Below are 16,481 nucleotides of genomic sequence, written 5' to 3' on the forward strand. Positions count from 1 at the left end.
AAACAAGTCCTCTTAAAACCTTATCCATACACATCATGTCTCAGTACCTTTTTTTTTTGTCTTTTGTATGACTATTGATTTTTGCACTAATATGTCACATGCATCTTGCATTAGCAAGGTTCGGAGAAGGATCTTACCTTAAAAGATGTGATGTAGACAATCTATCTTAATGTGTTTTTTCACAACCTGAACTCATGAAATCAGAACTTTTTTATAATAGTGAAAAGTGTTTCAGTTAAAAACTATATATATTTAAAAGGTCTTGAATACAACAGTACATCTGGTTCTATGGTGTAGTGGTTAGCACTCTGGACTTTGAATCCAGCGACCTGGGTTCGACTCCCGGTAGGACCTGTTTTGCTGCTAAGTTTTATTCAGACACGCCGACTACGATTTTATTTTAATTGAGTTTATGTGAGACAATAGAAAGTGTTCCTATTAACCTAGTTTAGTTTTATGAGTAAGGGAAAAGACCTATAATGGGATTAACCCTACATTTCAATATTGCAGTAATATAGAAGTTTAACAACTAATTTGCAACTTGTCTCTAATGTAATAGTTGTGAATCAGAGAGATAAACCGCATTAGGCAAGCTTCGTGCGACCATTTAAACCTGAAACCTCTATTTGGAAGATTTTCGGCTCAATCAATTTATCCGTTCTTGCATTTTTTTAATAAAAAAATTATACAATTAAATTCTTGCACCAATATTTAATAGATCATTTAATTTAATTTAAGTTTCAGTTACTCTTAATTGTATTTTTATTTTCAGTTACTCTTAATTGTATTTTCATTCTTAGGTGATGCAAAAATGCAAGTTAATAAACAGTTAAACCTAAACTAGTTAGGAATTTAGTGTAGATAATGACATAATCATTGTACATGTTATGTATTTTTTTTAAAATTGTTGTATAAAATTTGACAACGCTTTTAAAAGATCAAATGGTGCTCGATTAATTTTAACTAGACGAGATATAAAGAGCATAACTATAGAGAGAACAAAGAAATATCAAATTATATTTGCTTTTACGCCATGAAAATTACTTGAATTACGAAAATCTATATCGGAGTGAATATGATCTCCACCAGACATACATAACGCTTTTGCTAATACCCAAAAATGGATATCATGATTCTTCTGTCTATCAAGAAACGCATGCATTGCACGATGGTTGTGAAGAAGTAGACCATTATCGCGACAATAATGAGCCAAGCTAGTATTTGCGGTGAATCCCCTTATTAAGTAGTCATGCATTAATGCCCAATTCTCTAACAAATACAACTCTTTTGATCATTTCTTCGCATGTACCTGCAATAGCACTCAAGTAACATATTAATACAATATATCATAGTCCCAATTCAGAACCACATGTGCAAGTTTTGTTTGTCTTAATTTGAAGCACGAGAGTCAAACTAACTAATGTTCGATGTGAATTTATATATAGAATCTTCAATTATCTTGAAATAAGATTTACATATTTAAAACTACATAAAAAAATAAATATTATAAAACACATTAGTCAATAATTTAAAACAATTTATAAAATATTGAAAACATTATAATAAAAAATAAATATTTCTGAAATGTTCAAATAGTAACTAAGATGAACAAAAGGAGTATTTTAAAGTTACCTTAAACATAAACAATCATTTTTGTTTCTTTATAAGAAATAACATGTTTAAGCTTCGAATATGAAAAAAAAACCTTTTCAGTACATCAAAAATATAATGTATGAATCTAACTAATCAGATTCCAATGTAGATATACGGAGCGTGAAATTGAAAAAGAGAGAGGACATTTTTGTCATTTTTTCAAATCAACCCGGGCCCCACAATCAGTGGCAAAAAAGCTTATCCCTTTTACCGATCACCGTCTATTCCGGTAATCTCCTGCCTATAAATATCTCAATCTTCCCTCCATTTTTTTCTCAGTCGTCATCCCCTGAGACGGCCACCGGCTTTTCCTTCCCACACGGCGTTTTCCGGCAACTCAAAATTCTCCATTTTTGCCTCGACGTCTACGCCTATGCCTATTTCCCTTCGTATTTATTAATATATTATCTATCTCTGTGATTCTCATTTGCATGGCAGTACGTTTTTTGAATCGGGAGGTATCAGATTTATGCCTTGGTAAGCCGGCGTTAAGGTCAATTCCGTCCAACTCCACCGTTGCGGAGGCGTTATCGTTGTTGAAGAGATCCGGCGAGACTCATGTAAGCGTGTGGAATTGCGACCATAAGGTTCTGGAGGAAGAAGCCGATATTGATGATGATGATGAATGTTGTTGCGTTGGGAAGATCTCTATGGTGGATGTGATTTGCTTTCTCTGTAAACAAGAGAATTTGATTGATTCTTCTAAGGCGTTTGACGTTCCGATTTCGAAGATTTTGCCTAAAGGAGATTCAATTGTCAGGCATTTGGAGCCAAATTCAAGGTTTGTTGATCTGTTTCGTTTTGTTCATCTTAATGTTACTTGCAGCAGAAATTTTTGCTCAATTATCCTTTTTTCTGAAGCAGTTGTTTAGTAAATGACCATTTTATTTGAACTTTCAATTTGTTGGTGAGAGTTTGATTTACTATTTGAACTTTCAATTTATTGGTGTTCAATTCGTAATTTTTAAAGGGGCAATATTTGTACGACTTTTTAAATATGGGAAAAATCTAAATGGTGACCTCAAAAAGGTACATTTGTGTAAATTAGCCGCCTTGGTAGCAAAATATGTTTTTTATTTCTTATCAAGAAATGCAGCCTCCATCCTCTATTTTGAAATTTTGTGGCAGAGAGAATTTAGAAATTCTTCATTTATTTTGATCCATAATATGATATGGAGATTAAGGTGATAATCTAAGTTAACAACTAACAACTATGCTTTCTTCATTATTTCTTCTTTTTCTTTTACTTGGGTTTGATGCACTTGAGCCGAGAGTCTTTTGGAAACAACCTCTCTAAGGTTTGCGTACACTCTACCTTCCCCAGACCCAACTTAGTGGATTTCACCGAGTATGTTGTTGTTGTTGTTGTTTGTGTCCTAGTACGTAGCAGTTTTCCTGAACCTTGACTATCCCGACAAGGTTTGGGCTAACACTTTTTGTTTCAGCTATGATTTGTGTCTTGGTTTTTCATGGTGTTTACCCTTTCATTGAACGATTCACCACACCCTTGGGTTCCTCTAGCCTCGTTCTTTGTTTGATGGATACATTTGAGGTACATTATCCATTAGACGATACCAATAAATTGAAGGTCGGTGTAGGAATTAGTGTGAGCCGTAAAGAATCTACCACTATTGGATTGGTTTGGGCCAGAAAACAATTGGTTAAATATGGTGTCCAAGTTCAGTTTGTATGCATCTTGACTAATTTTACACGATACCTGCTATCTCCTACCATCACAATTACTGGGTAACTCTGTCCCCCTATAGTTTTTGCCTCTGCGGAGAATTGAATATGAGATCCTATGGTTCTCAACCCACTTCATTAACCACTAGGTCACACCATTGGGTGCCTCTGCTAAGTTTTGAGGAGCCCATAATTTGTTTTAAAAGCCGCATTATTTAATATTGATTATTGAAACAGAAAGGGTGCGAGTAGAGTAATATTGATAAAGGCCAACAATTGAGGTGTAGTAGATTGATGTTATTGTTGTTAGTATTCGTCTGAAATTACATTTTTTGTTTGTTCAGCTTGCTGGAAGCAATAGATTACATGATTGAAGGTACCCAGAATGCAGTTATACCAATACACAACTACGCAAGCACGAATTCAAGGAGAAAACCTTTAAGGAAATCACTCTCTCCGAGATCCACACATCATAATGGAGTTGAATATTGTTGGCTAACACAAGAAGATGTTGCACGGTTCCTTCTGAATTCAATTGGAGTGTTCTCTCCTATGCCCACATTTTCAATTGAATCCCTCAACATCATAGATCGCAACGTCATGACTGTCGGCTACCATGATCCTGCAATATCTGCTTTGGATTCCATTACTCTAGCAAATATTGAACAAACCGCATTGGCAGTTGTGGATAATGACAATAGACTAGTTGGGGAAATCTCTGCTTCCACTCTTGCCTACTGTGATGAAGATGTTGCAGCAGCAATCATGACCCTTTCAGCTGGTGATCTCATGTCATACATTGACTATGGTGGTCCTCCACAGGACTTGGTGGGATTGGTGAAAATGAGGTTGGAAGAGAAAAAACTTGGCCTTATGACGAAACTGATGGATGAAGAATTTTCAGTGTCGTCTTCATCATCTTCAGCTAGCAGTTGTTCTTCTGATGATGAGTCAGGGTCGAGCAGAATTGGGTTAGGACGATATTCTTCAGCAAGAAGGTCAGAGGTAATCACATGTTATCCCGGTAGTTCATTGGTGGCTGTGCTGATTCAAGCACTTGCACACCGTGCAAGTTCTGTTTGGGTCATCGATGAGGATCACAATTTGGTTGGAGCAGTAACATTTAAAGGAATTTTGCAAGTTTTTCGGAGTATTGCAAATGCAAAGCGTAAATCTACAACAGAGAATGTATCAACTCAATAATAAGACCAGCTTGTATCCATCCATATATAATTAGATTATATTGCAGACTATATGTTATGAATTTTACATGCTTGAACAAAAGACCTTTTTGATGGCGATTTATAAAAAAACCTTGTGTTTGGATTTTTTTGAAACTCATTCTTTGTCTTGTTTGTTTTGCTTATGACTAATTTAAGCTCTATGATTTGAGTTGATTTTTTTTCCAGAAGCCGAAGGTCCGACAATCTCTCTATCTATGAGATAGGAGTAACGTTTGCGTGTGCATAATTGAAGGAAAATTGGAGAAACGTTGATATTGCAATGTGAAACTATACTGTAATTACCAGGGAAGGGAGGGCGGTACAATATTCTCTCTGTATACTTCTTTATCTTGAAATAATTTTTACTATTTTGGAATGTCCAATAATAATTGTTCAGTTTATAAAAACAATGAATAATTTATTATGATATGTCTCTTTTGCCCCTGCTATTAAATAATAACCATTTTCAATGTTTAGATGACTTGTATTTAATAAGGGTGATTTGATAAAATTACCCTATCATTTATTGCTTCTTAATTCATGTGCCAAATCAATAGTGGACAACTATTATTGGATAAAGGGAGTATGTCAGATGAAAAAATTGAACTTATAGAATTATTAAAAAAGAAAGAAACGTTTTTTTTAGAATGAACTAAAAAGAAAAGTAGAAAATGAATATTTGATTGATTGGACAAAAATTGAATACAAACACTTTTATTTCTTAAAAATCATTTAAAAAGAAAAATAAGACAAATAAATTGAAAGGAGGGTAATGTCAAGAGAGATAAAAATTGAATACTACTCCTTCCGTCTCATATTAGACGGCACTTCTAACTTTATATGGTGATCAAGAAATCATTAATCCATGAGAAGATTTTACCATTTTTTCCTTTGTTTATATCAATGCAATATACATAGAGTATAGAAATAACCAATATTGAAAAATATTTACATTCAAAATGTCATATTAATTGTATGGTTAAAATAGAAAAATTTTAGTTAATTCTATCTTGATTTAGTAAGTTATCAAGATAATATGAAATAAATATTTTTAGTAAGATGCTCATCTAATGTGGAATGCAATGAGTAACAAAAATAGGGACAAAAGTGTAAATGACCCGCTAAACAGTATCGGGCACAAAACCCGACTCGACAATGGTCTCTTTTTAATTCTCCATTTTTTCTTTCCTTAACGCCATTGAAATTCCAGCAAATTCTTTTATAGATCAACATTTTTGATATTCGTCTCAGTTATGCAAAGGTGAGAATAATTAAATCAAAGTGTTTACGAATTAATGCCCATTTTTTTATGGAGTGATTGGTTGATAAACCCTGTGTTTGGATTTTATTTTTTTTTAAATTCATTTTTTTGTCTTTGTTTGTGTTGCTATTGACTAATTTAAAGCGTTATAGTTTGATTTAAGTTTCAATTTCTTGAATTTGGTGTAGAGGCGAAGTCAGGATTTGAAGTTTTTGTGTTGGGGATTTTAGTCCTTTAAAGTTACTAGGTTCAAAATTAGTAATTTGGACTGAATAAATAATGCGGATTACGAGTTTTGAGTGATTGATTTTTTGCTATCTTGTTACTACGTAAGAATGCGTATTCAATATAGATTGATAATGTATTTGAATAAGATTGTCTTATCTCCAGATGAGCTGGAGAAAGAGTTTTTGTTGTTTAGCCAAGCAATACAAGTGCAGATCATCAGAAAGTTCTGTGACAAATGAGCATTGGAATGGGATTTTTGTTGTTAAAAGCAGTTCTTCTGTCCAATCACAATTACAAAGAAGATACCTATCGTCTTCGCTTAATCAAAATGGAATTCTTTTTAAAGAATTAACCTTTGAAGGAAATATGCCAGGGAGGGCTAAGCTGCCTGGATTTATTACTGGCATTGTTGAAGGGGCAGGACCAGGTGCAATTGTTGTATCTCGACAATATGGGAAGAGGTCGGGAGATGGTCCTGATTTAAGCAGGGACTTTTTTGTGCAGCTTTGGCTTGCTGACAAAAAGAAACAAAGATCTGGAAGAAAACAAAAAAGAAAATTGAGAAATAGTGTAGACCAGAGAGGAAGAACTGGTTTTGACACATTTTTCCAAGCTCCGTTTGGAAAATTGTTCTCAGGTGCCTCCATTCCAGAAGAGACATCTTACGACAAAGTCAAGCCAGTTCTCAAGCAACCACCTACAAGCCAATCTGTGACAGGTATACTGGAGCCAACATCACTTGAGGAGGTAGGGTTGTCAAACCCTTCTTGCATTCATAACAAAGAAATGTAGAATTTTATCTTCAACATATATGCCCCCAAACATGAAACTGAATTCCCAAGTTATAACTTTAATTGGTCTCCTAGCTGCAAAATGACCAATCACTTATGTCTTTGTTGCTTCTCTTAATTCGAATATGTATTCATTTAAGTGTATGCTCGAGGATCTGAGCAGGTTGTTTACTTCCTAATTGACGGCTCTAATGAATAATGTTTCTAATATTGCTCATGCATTATAAAAAGTGTTTGCACTGCAATGATTTTGCATTTACTTTACGGGAGATCTTTGGCTCTACTCAGTGCTCTAGTCACCTTGCTGCCTTTTTCTTTTGATGAAGTAAGATGCAAAGAGTACAAAAGTAGATATGCTAGCTCCATGCCTCCATTACATGATAAAAGTTAAGACCCGGGATTCAGCCACAAAATCAAAAATTCTAAAGGAGACTTAAGCATGACTATGTCTGGTCTAGAAAGAATCTCCAAATCCTCATATTTGCAGCTCGTTGATTTTATCTTTAAAATGTTTTTGTCGTGCTTAAGGAATTAAGGAACTATGTATCTAATCGCTTGGTCAAAGGGTTCTAAATTACTAATCTTTTTAAGGTCAGTTGGTTATTGTGTAAGTTCTTTATCTCAAATACTGGCATCCCTGGCTGTTATGTGAGTACTAGAGGCTTTGTTGAGCCAAAGTCACACTTCCATTAACTACCCTAGGCATATTTTAAGCTGCTTTGTCTAGGGTGCGATACAGAGTCATGTATATTTTCCTTTACCGACATGGCTGGATCGTCTCTTTTGTAGTTTATGAACTCTTTATTGTAGGTTGAAAATTTTCATTTGTAATTTGTTATTTTTCCTGCTTAAACATGTACATATATTTTGCTATTGTTGTCAATCAGAAAATGTATAATTGTTGCCTTCGTATCTGTTTAGAGTTGGAATGTATAAAAAGCACCGAAATCCCAACATCTTTCTTCTTTCAGGCCAAGGTTGCACCTCTTCTTGCAAGATCTAACTTGCTGATAACAAGAGATATAGAGTGGGCTAATCTTATGCTTGGTTTTGAGCAAGTAAGTTTGTGGTCTTTACTAATTTATTCTTATTAACATTATAATCACTATTGTAATTATTATTATGTATCTATTTTCTTGGTCAAAGGGTTCTAAATTACTAATCTTTTAAAGTCAGTTTGGTTATTGGTCAAGTTCTTCATCTCAAATACTGGCATCCCTGGCTGTTAAATGTACACTAGAGGCTTTGCGGAACCGAAGTCACACTTCCATCAACTAGCCTGGGCATATGCAGTGGTCAATTAGAAAAAACCGAAGAACCGAATTAGAAAAAATCGAACCGAACCGAACCGAATTTGAAAAAAAAGGTTTGGTATTTGGTACACCCTTACAAAGAACTGAAAACCGAACTGATGTTCAAAAGAACCGAACTCCGACCCCTCCTGCTTACATTCTTTCATATGGAGTTGGAGCTTAAGTTTAGAACTCCTTTATTCAGAAGTCTGATGCAACCATCTTCTGTATATTCTCTATATTTTTGGTCCAACTGCATATTTTATCTTGTGTATTCGCGCACTCTGGGTTTCTCTCTCAACTCAACCATCAGTACAGTATTTCTTCTTCAAGCCCATTTCTCTTCCTACTAAATCTACTCTGTTCGCTCCGGGCCAATTATTTTTGTTGAGTTCCTCTGAACTCCTCAACAATCTACACTATATTGAGTACCCAAAACGCTTGTAGGGAGAAAGAGAACCAAAACACTTACATCAGCTGTAAACCCTAAAATTTAATTATACTCTCTCTACCCAATTTATGTGGCACAATTTATAGTCTATCCCAAAAAGAATGTCATCTTTCTATATTTAGAATCAATTTAAGTTTAAAATCCCTGATTTACTCTTAATGAGATGATTTAGAGTCACACATATGTCTAAGACTTGTTTTAGACCATAAGTTTCAAAAGTCAATCTTTTGTTTCTTAAACTTCATGCACGGTCGAAAGTGCCACACAAATTTTGACAAAAGGACTCTTCCAGAGTTTTATTGTGGTGTTGAGATAGTGGGGTTGGGTGTCTTTAAAAGTGTTTAATCTACTTTGCTTCGCTGTAAATATACTTTGACTGCAGAACTTTGTGATTGATTTTCTGTATAATTTACAGGAAAACAGGTATGCCGTTATGGATGTCTGCTTCCCACAATCGGTAAGTAACCTCTAATGCCTTCTAGTTCTCACACTGTAGTTCACTGCTTGCATAGACAACTTGATCTAATAAAATTCCCCTCATTGATAAATTAGTTCTTACTTGTATTTGTCTTTCTAGCCTGTAGGTTTTATTCGTGAACAAAGTAATCTCCTTGCAAGACAGGTACTTCTGGTTCTTCGTTTTATTATCTGCTTTTAATTTTTTTGTCAGATTTAAACTTTTGCTTAAAAAAAATACCCTTTATTGCTATTATCGTTTGGATTCTCGATGAGGTTGTGAAAGAATGTGCTTAGCTTAATGATCAAGCAGCACTGTAGAGTAATGCAGAGGAGAGGCTAATTACATATCTTTATGAACATACATCATGCACGTGGTTTTCACATGGCTTTACATCACTGACATGGTCAATCAATATCTTTATTGTAATTTCTAATGAATATGCATGCAATGCATCCTTAATCAACTATGCACTTTTTGAATATCACATACCGTGTCTCGATTTTGAGATTGAGAAGTCTAAGCTGGATTGGATTGGCTAAATACAAGTTTATAGGGAGTAAAACAGGAGGGTGACTCGTGACTGCATGAATTTGGAGGACAAAAGAGGTTGGTGTCATCAATTTAATTCCCCTCAATGGTCAAAGATTGTAGAGGCCGATTGATTGTTTTGAGATGATTGACATGGTTGAGTGCTTTAACTGTTATTTCTGTCTGGCTGATAGAATTTGCATTGGATGCTTCTGTAGCTAGTGAACCTATTCCAGATATCCCTTGGTAAGAGGAGGGAAGTAGCATGCATTAAGTTGGTCATTTGAGAAGTTTAACAAGTGAATAGTCTAAATAGAAATTTATGGAGTTGGTGTCAGTAAAACTGGATAGTAAGGCTGCAACACTGGAGTAGTGATGGTGATTCTACCTGTAAAAATCATGTCTGGGTATATGACAATGCAAGTTGCAGCTTGCAGCTTATTGAAGATGAAAACTTGATACTGAAATGTGGTGGCATATTTATAAGTTATATGGAGATCAACAAAAACATGTTGTCATTTATGTAGTTGGTCTTCTTTCATGTTGGTAGTATGGTTGACTCATCCACAGATGCATATCCACCCTCTTTTGTTGGAAAGTGTTACCAATGCCATTGTCTTAAATGTTTTAGAGAATATGGTTAATGATGGAGTACATGCTGAAGGCTGCAACATGGAAAGTGACAAAATTTCTGCATGGGGAGAGTGGACTAATAGGAGTTTCGAATACGAAAAATTGATATTGGATGGTGGTAACATATTAAGATAAATATGATACGAGGGTTCCTTTACACTGTTGGTATTCTCATATTGTTGTCTAGTATAATACACTCCCCCATATATAATCATGGAGAAAGGTGTCTTCAGCAAATTAAAATCTCCATTGCGTGGAAAAGGACTATGATCATTAGTTACAACATCCAATAAGAGCCACAGTGTGATATTTTTCCAGTTTTCTTCACTCCTGTTTGAATATTCTCACAGAATTCTTGAAGGCAAAAATATAAACGTACTTATCCTTAAACTAGTTGCATTTGTCTTTTAGCTTTCTGGTGCAACCTTACCATTTACATGATGTAGATGCAATGATTGATCTGATAAGGGGAATTGCACTCTCTGTAATTATCTTTTGAAGCACTGGCTCAGTCCAGGTTACATTTATAAAAAGTTTCTTATAACTTATCCAAAAAAAAAAGAAAAAAAGAAGAAGAGATAGCGTCGTAGATGAAAGAGAGCTTCGGAGAACCTTGCATTTGCAACAGGTTTCACAAGTGAAGCTGCATCTTGTTGCATTAGTTGTCTGCTAACTAATACCATAAACTGGCAGCAAGCTGATGCCTTTTTCTCTTTTATTAGAGTGAACCAGGACTTTTATAATTTTATTATTTCTTCTAAATGTGTTGTTTTTCTTTGTTGTAGTTTCTTCGTACAAGGCGACCATTTGTGGCTTACGTAACTGACGGCCTTGGCAATGAGCTCTTTAGGGTAAGAAATTCAAAACAGCTATTTGTACTGTTCATTGAGGTGTTCAATTAGCTCTAATTTCAGAATATATGTATACTCAGAATTTGTAATTATCTACCTGTACTGGTCAAATAAGGTTCGGAGGCCCTTTTGGTGGATCAACAGCTCAATTTATGCAGAGATAAATGGAGAAGTATGCATTTATGCAAGCCATTCCCGTGAATTGTCAATTTTTCGGTTATATGTACCAGTAGTTTTAAGCTCATGTTGTAAATTTTTCCAGGAGGTTGGTGTTGTCCACAGGAGATGGCATCTCTGGAGGAGAATTTATGATCTGTACTTGGGGTAATCTTTTTTTTGCAGTATTTCCACGTATTCATGTCATCACAAATTTATCTCTACAACCAAAGTTAGACCCCCAAAGAATATGGATTCAAAGCAGTTAGCATTTGACAAAGAACCTAACGGAATTTAACAAGCAGTAACCGGAATCAAAGTTCTAAGATTATTTAAACTTTTTAACCTTCGATATAACTAGTTTTTATTTATTTAAAATAGCAAGTTTCAAAATTTATATAAAATAGAAATTTATCATACCTCCTGGATTTTCTATAAAATGGTGAGAAGGTTGACAAGATGGGAACACGCTTTACCTGTTACCGGGTGACATTTTCTTCTAGAACTTTTCAAACTATACTAGGTAATAGACAATTTATATTAATTCGAAACCTCCTGTTTCAAATAAATATCATGGTTTTCATCTAGGCCCATTGCAAAGCAATGTTCACTTTGCTTATATGAAATAAATTGTTAGTTTTTTTTAGTCCACCTTTTGCACTTCCTTATAACAACAACAAAAACAACAAAAACAATCCAGTGAAATCCCACAACGTGGGATCTGGGGAGGGTAAAGTGTATGCAGACTTTACTCCTACCAAGGTAGGACGGCTGTTTCCGAGAGACCCTCGGCTCAAAAGAAGCATAAAAAGAGGTCAGATAAAGCTAAGAAGTTCAAAGCGATATGGGAAATCAAATAACGAATAACGCAAATAACGAAAGCGACACAGATAAAATAGAGTAATCAAAGTACAGAAAGTAATAGAGAGATGGCGAAGTGGAGTCAAGAATGTACCCGTAGATCAGAGCTGCCATAAAGGGAAATATATACAAGAAATGAAAAATTAATTGGTATTGTTAATCAGAAGATAGTGCAATTCTTTTAACAGTGTTTGTACACTCCATGCCATTTAGTACTAATATCCATTCTTTACTCTGATTCAATGATTTTTGTGAAGTGACAACTTTAGGGATGGCAATGGGGCTGGTTGAGACCAACCCACAAATTTTTTAAAACCGCCCCGCCCCGCATAACAATTTTTTCATTTTCAACCCCGGCCGCCCCGCTCCATATAGACCCGCCTCACATAAACCCGCTCCGCATAAATTTTTATATTTTTTTTTTAATTGAGTTTAATAGGAAAAATAAAATTCATAATTTTTTAAATTTTTCGCTAATTAACATCTCAACAACGAATTAATTGTTTCTAGTTAACATTTCAACAATTGTTTCGTAATTGCTAATTAACTCTAATTAACATTTTTCTAGTTTAAATTAAAAAAAAAGAAGTTAAAATTAAAGTCAAAATTTAATATAAAAAGTTTATATCTTTGATTTTTACTAATTACAAAGATTTAATTTTCTTCGGGTTCCTATTTGAAACCTTAAACCCGCATAAATCCGCAACCTGCCCCGCCCCGCATTAATTTTGATAATAATTACTCCGCCCCGCCCCGCATAACTCTAAACCCTCCCCGCCCTGCCCCATTGCCATCTCTAGACAACTTTAAGCTCACAATTGATCCAATGTTATATATTTTTTAGAGATTTGTGTGTCAGGATAAAATATAGGTAACTCCCTATTGTTGGAGAACCTAAATTGTTGAATATTGGGAAGGAGTTAAAATGAAGCGAAATGGATAGTGAAGTTCTTGAATAAATAAGTCTAAGTTTCCCTGATTTTACTTCATTGCTCTTTTTGAAGTTCCACAATGTTTAATTTATTATTGAATTCCAAGTATTAGTCTTACGTTAGATCCAATGTTAGTTCTTTTTTAGAGATTTGTTTGTCAGTATAAAATATAGGTTACTCCCTAGTGTTGGAGAACCTAAATTATTCAATATTGGAAAGGAGTTAAAGTGAAGCGAAATGGATAGTGAAGTTTTTGAATAAACAAATCTAAGTTCCCCTGATTTTACTTCATTACTTTTTTTGAAGTCCACAATGTTTAATTTATTATTGAATTTCGTGTTAGTCTATTGATTGATTTAATCGTGTACAAAGGAGGGGGAATTGACTAGTTGATAGAACCACCTCCCCTTTCAGCAAAGATCTCAGACAATATCACCATCTTGATTGATCTAATAAAACTTTCAGACAAGGATGTCTCACTCGTTTCATCTGTTGATGCACCTTATAGACTTGGTGTAAAAGTGAGCCATAAAAACTAAAGCCTTCACTACTCTGCAGAAATGTAATGACTTGCGGTTTCTATAGCATCTAAATATTTCCAAGTTTAGCTGCTGGATAACAATTCTGACTCTTGAATGCACCCACTTTGATCAGTTGTGTATCAGATAAATAATGTTGTTCAGCGGATGCTTTAGCTTATTTTATGACTTAGAGCATGTTTATCACATGTTGTAGGAGTAAGCAGTTTGCTGTTGTTGAAAATCCTGGCTTTTGGAATTGGACATTTACTTTGAAGGACATCGATGGGAAGGTGCTGGCTCAGATAGATCGTGATTGGAGGGGTTTTGGGTTTGAGGTGATTCTTCTTCTTCCTTTTTTTCCTGGCTGAGTTTTTACTGCTATTTACCTCAGGATACATTAATCAGAATGGTTCTACTTTTGCAGGAAAAGCACTTTATTTCTTTATCATGAAGTTGATTGTGTCTACTTTCTTAGCTGAATTATATTGCTTTCTTTGGTCAGTGGTACTTACGGTCAAATTCTGCGTTTCTAGCTGTTCTTTTGTCTCATTTCCCTCACATACAATTAAAAATATTATGCGTCTCTTCTGCTGCATTATCATATTTCAGTTCATCACTTTCAGTGGATGACTGAAAAAATATTTTAAGAAATGGGCTTCTACAGATTTGAAATGACATGTAAGCTCATGGTGAACCGGAACACATTTCTGTGAATTTTTTTTGGTTCTGTTGAAATATTTCATCAGTTTTCAGCATTTTTATCACAAAGAACTAATGTTTTGTTGTTTGTGTGACAGATATTCACTGATGCTGGCCAGTATGTGATTCGGTTCGGGAATGCAGATTCTAGTATTTGTCCTGTTACAGGGGTAAAACAACTCGACTGAATCTAAAACCTTCACTTATTTTTTCCAATCACTCATAAGCGGGAAAACACTTGTACTAACATCTTAAACTTTCGCTTCCTTTTTCCAAGTATTCATAAGCAATCCCCCACCCCCTGACCCAACCAAAAAGTAAAGGAAAATAAAGAAAAAAGAAGAACAACAAAAAACTCCTGTATTTTGGTGACGTGGTGGTGAGACTGCCGTGGGAAGACTCAAACTTGTTTATTGAACTTATCTTGAATAGTTTATTGGTTGTTACATGTGCAAGTGTGTTGAGAACATCTTGAGATGAGTAGAAATGCAAGATGGCATGTATTGCATCAAGTGGCGGAAGTTTAACAATTGTTTTGGAATAATTCCCGTTTCGTTTTCAATATAGATTGAAGAGTTGGATGTAGCACGCCCATTAAGCCTATCAGAAAGAGCAGTAGCTGTTGCACTTGCTATATCTCTTGATAATGATTATTTCTCAAGACATGGAGGCTGGTGAGTAATTTGGTAATCAATGAATCCTGCGCATGCATAACAGAAGGAATTGTTTTGCCATTGCGAGGAGAACTGCACATATGCTAGCGCGTGTATTTTTTGCTTTTTGCTTTTTGTTTTTGTGATCTGACAGCTAACGTCAAGTCAAATTTGATTAATCCTCAGGGGAATACCATTATTTTTAGTTGGTGAATGAGATCAAATGTATACTTTACCAGAAAATATACAAAGCAACAAAAGGGAGCAATCAAGACCCTGTTTTCGCAAGATCTCTACAGTATTCTTCATTATGTTTTAGATCATCCTACTGCCAAAAGTTACTGCTCGGTCAGGTATTCACTGGTTCCGCTTTCAAGAATTTGTCGATGTAGTTTGTTGGCCTTCTAGGCTTTGCTACACAGCTTATGATGATGATGATGTTAGGAGAAGTTTTCACGCTGGAGTAAGCTCCCACCCTTCAGTGTTTTAGATGGGCACGTTATGTGATATCGAGGCATTTTAGCTACAAGCTTTGACTTGCTCTTTATGCCCTTGAACTTTTAATGCTTTTTCTACTGAGAATCGACACGAAATGTTATGAATGACGCACATTTAAAGGTATCTCATGTAGCAGCAATGTTGCATTCCTTATGAGCTGAACTTTGTTTCCTTTTCCTCCAGTGACATTTTAGTTTGTGAATTAGTGTCCCAATCCGTGAAAGAATCGTAGTTCGATTCACTCATTCTCTCTTAAATAAATAAAGTTCGCCCTGGCCAGGTCTTTCCCTGTTGTTCGTTCCCTCCGCAAGAAAGACACACGGAAAGAGGTATTCCCAGCACTCGGAGGATCCATTGAGAGTATGTCTCGGTAGGGAAGGATACGATCTTTTCTCCTATTGTAGGGTACATTTACATGTGCAGTATCTCCACTATTCCTCACCAAGAAATTAAATTCAGCCATGATCTATCAACTATAAATAAAATCGATATTTTTTGTTATGTTCTATGAGCGTGTCACATCATCGTGATTCGATCCAACTAGCATTTTTATTAAATGAGATTTAAAATATATAATTCGATACTTCAATTTATTTATTATTGGAAATCCCAGGAAAATTCGTTGTGTAAATTGCACTAGACAACCTCACAACAACGAGCTCAACTAAGAAGACGTTGATAGAGAAAATCACTCGAACTAAGAAGACGTTGGTAAATAAATTGTGAAGTATTAGTCAATTGAAAAGCTAGAAGTATCAAATATCTTGAAATAGGTATGTTCTTCTGTAGTTAGGTGATGGTACACGTGAGCAATTTGAATTTTGAAAGATAAATCTTACAAGAAATATAAGATACTAAATACAGTTAACATATAAAAAAAAATAGGGTAAAGAATAAAATGTGATTACTAGCTTTTCTGTTTTAATTTGTTTGTATTATTTTGACTTAACACAATGTTTAAAAGAGTAAAAAATATATTTATAAATCTTATGGTTTTAGATTAAAAATATGTTTAAATATCAAAATGTTCTTTAATCGTATGGTTTTAATATGTCACATGAAAATTTGATATTGAAGAATTGCTAAAAAAAAAAAGAGACATTTTTT

At 34.8% G+C, this 16,481-nt stretch overlaps 2 protein-coding genes and 1 non-coding gene across 4 annotated transcripts; all 3 read left to right on the forward strand.

Moving 5' to 3' along the window:
• Nucleotides 1-282: 282 nt before the first annotated feature.
• TRNAQ-UUG (transfer RNA glutamine (anticodon UUG)) lies at nucleotides 283-354 on the forward strand. Its single transcript has one exon. It is a non-coding gene; the product is annotated as a tRNA-Gln (tRNA).
• A 1,593-nt stretch (nucleotides 355-1,947) lies between these two features.
• LOC129895428 (CBS domain-containing protein CBSX5-like) lies at nucleotides 1,948-4,971 on the forward strand. 2 transcript variants are annotated; one of them, XM_055971145.1, is made up of 3 exons: nucleotides 1,948-2,434; nucleotides 3,681-4,341; nucleotides 4,746-4,971. In XM_055971145.1, the coding sequence occupies exons 1-3, from the start codon at nucleotides 2,085-2,087 to the stop codon at nucleotides 4,776-4,778; spliced, it is 1,044 nt and encodes a 347-aa protein (XP_055827120.1). In that variant the 5' UTR covers nucleotides 1,948-2,084; the 3' UTR covers nucleotides 4,779-4,971. The 2 variants fall into 2 exon arrangements, with proteins under 2 accessions (XP_055827120.1, XP_055827119.1); XM_055971144.1 differs by lacking the exon at nucleotides 4,746-4,971 and having other exon boundaries at nucleotides 3,681-4,668.
• Nucleotides 4,972-5,718: 747 nt separating this feature from the next.
• Nucleotides 5,719-15,536, forward strand: LOC129895891 (phospholipid scramblase family protein C343.06c). Its single transcript, XM_055971673.1, has 12 exons — nucleotides 5,719-5,820; nucleotides 6,211-6,795; nucleotides 7,811-7,897; nucleotides 8,998-9,039; nucleotides 9,160-9,204; nucleotides 10,989-11,054; nucleotides 11,170-11,226; nucleotides 11,317-11,378; nucleotides 13,739-13,859; nucleotides 14,322-14,393; nucleotides 14,791-14,897; nucleotides 15,063-15,536. Exons 2-12 carry the CDS (start codon nucleotides 6,211-6,213, stop codon nucleotides 15,091-15,093), a joined length of 1,275 nt encoding a protein of 424 aa, XP_055827648.1. The 5' UTR covers nucleotides 5,719-5,820; the 3' UTR covers nucleotides 15,094-15,536.
• The last annotated feature ends 945 nt before the right edge of the window (nucleotides 15,537-16,481 follow it).

The sequence above is a fragment of the Solanum dulcamara genome, chromosome 7 (genome assembly GCF_947179165.1).
Source record: "Solanum dulcamara chromosome 7, daSolDulc1.2, whole genome shotgun sequence".
In the NCBI taxonomy this organism is placed as follows: Eukaryota; Viridiplantae; Streptophyta; class Magnoliopsida; order Solanales; family Solanaceae; genus Solanum; species Solanum dulcamara.

Coding starts and splice junctions, on each gene's coding strand:
- LOC129895891 (XM_055971673.1), top strand. CDS start 6,211: ATGAGCTGGAGAAAGAGTTTTTGTTGTTTAGCCAAGCAATACAAGTGC. Junction 11,227..11,316: donor ATGCAGAGATAAATGGAGAA/GTATGCATTTAT, acceptor AAATTTTTCCAG/GAGGTTGGTGTTGTCCACAG. Junction 14,394..14,790: donor GTATTTGTCCTGTTACAGGG/GTAAAACAACTC, acceptor TTTTCAATATAG/ATTGAAGAGTTGGATGTAGC.
- LOC129895428 (XM_055971144.1), top strand. CDS start 2,085: ATGGCAGTACGTTTTTTGAATCGGGAGGTATCAGATTTATGCCTTGGT. Junction 2,435..3,680: donor CATTTGGAGCCAAATTCAAG/GTTTGTTGATCT, acceptor TTGTTTGTTCAG/CTTGCTGGAAGCAATAGATT.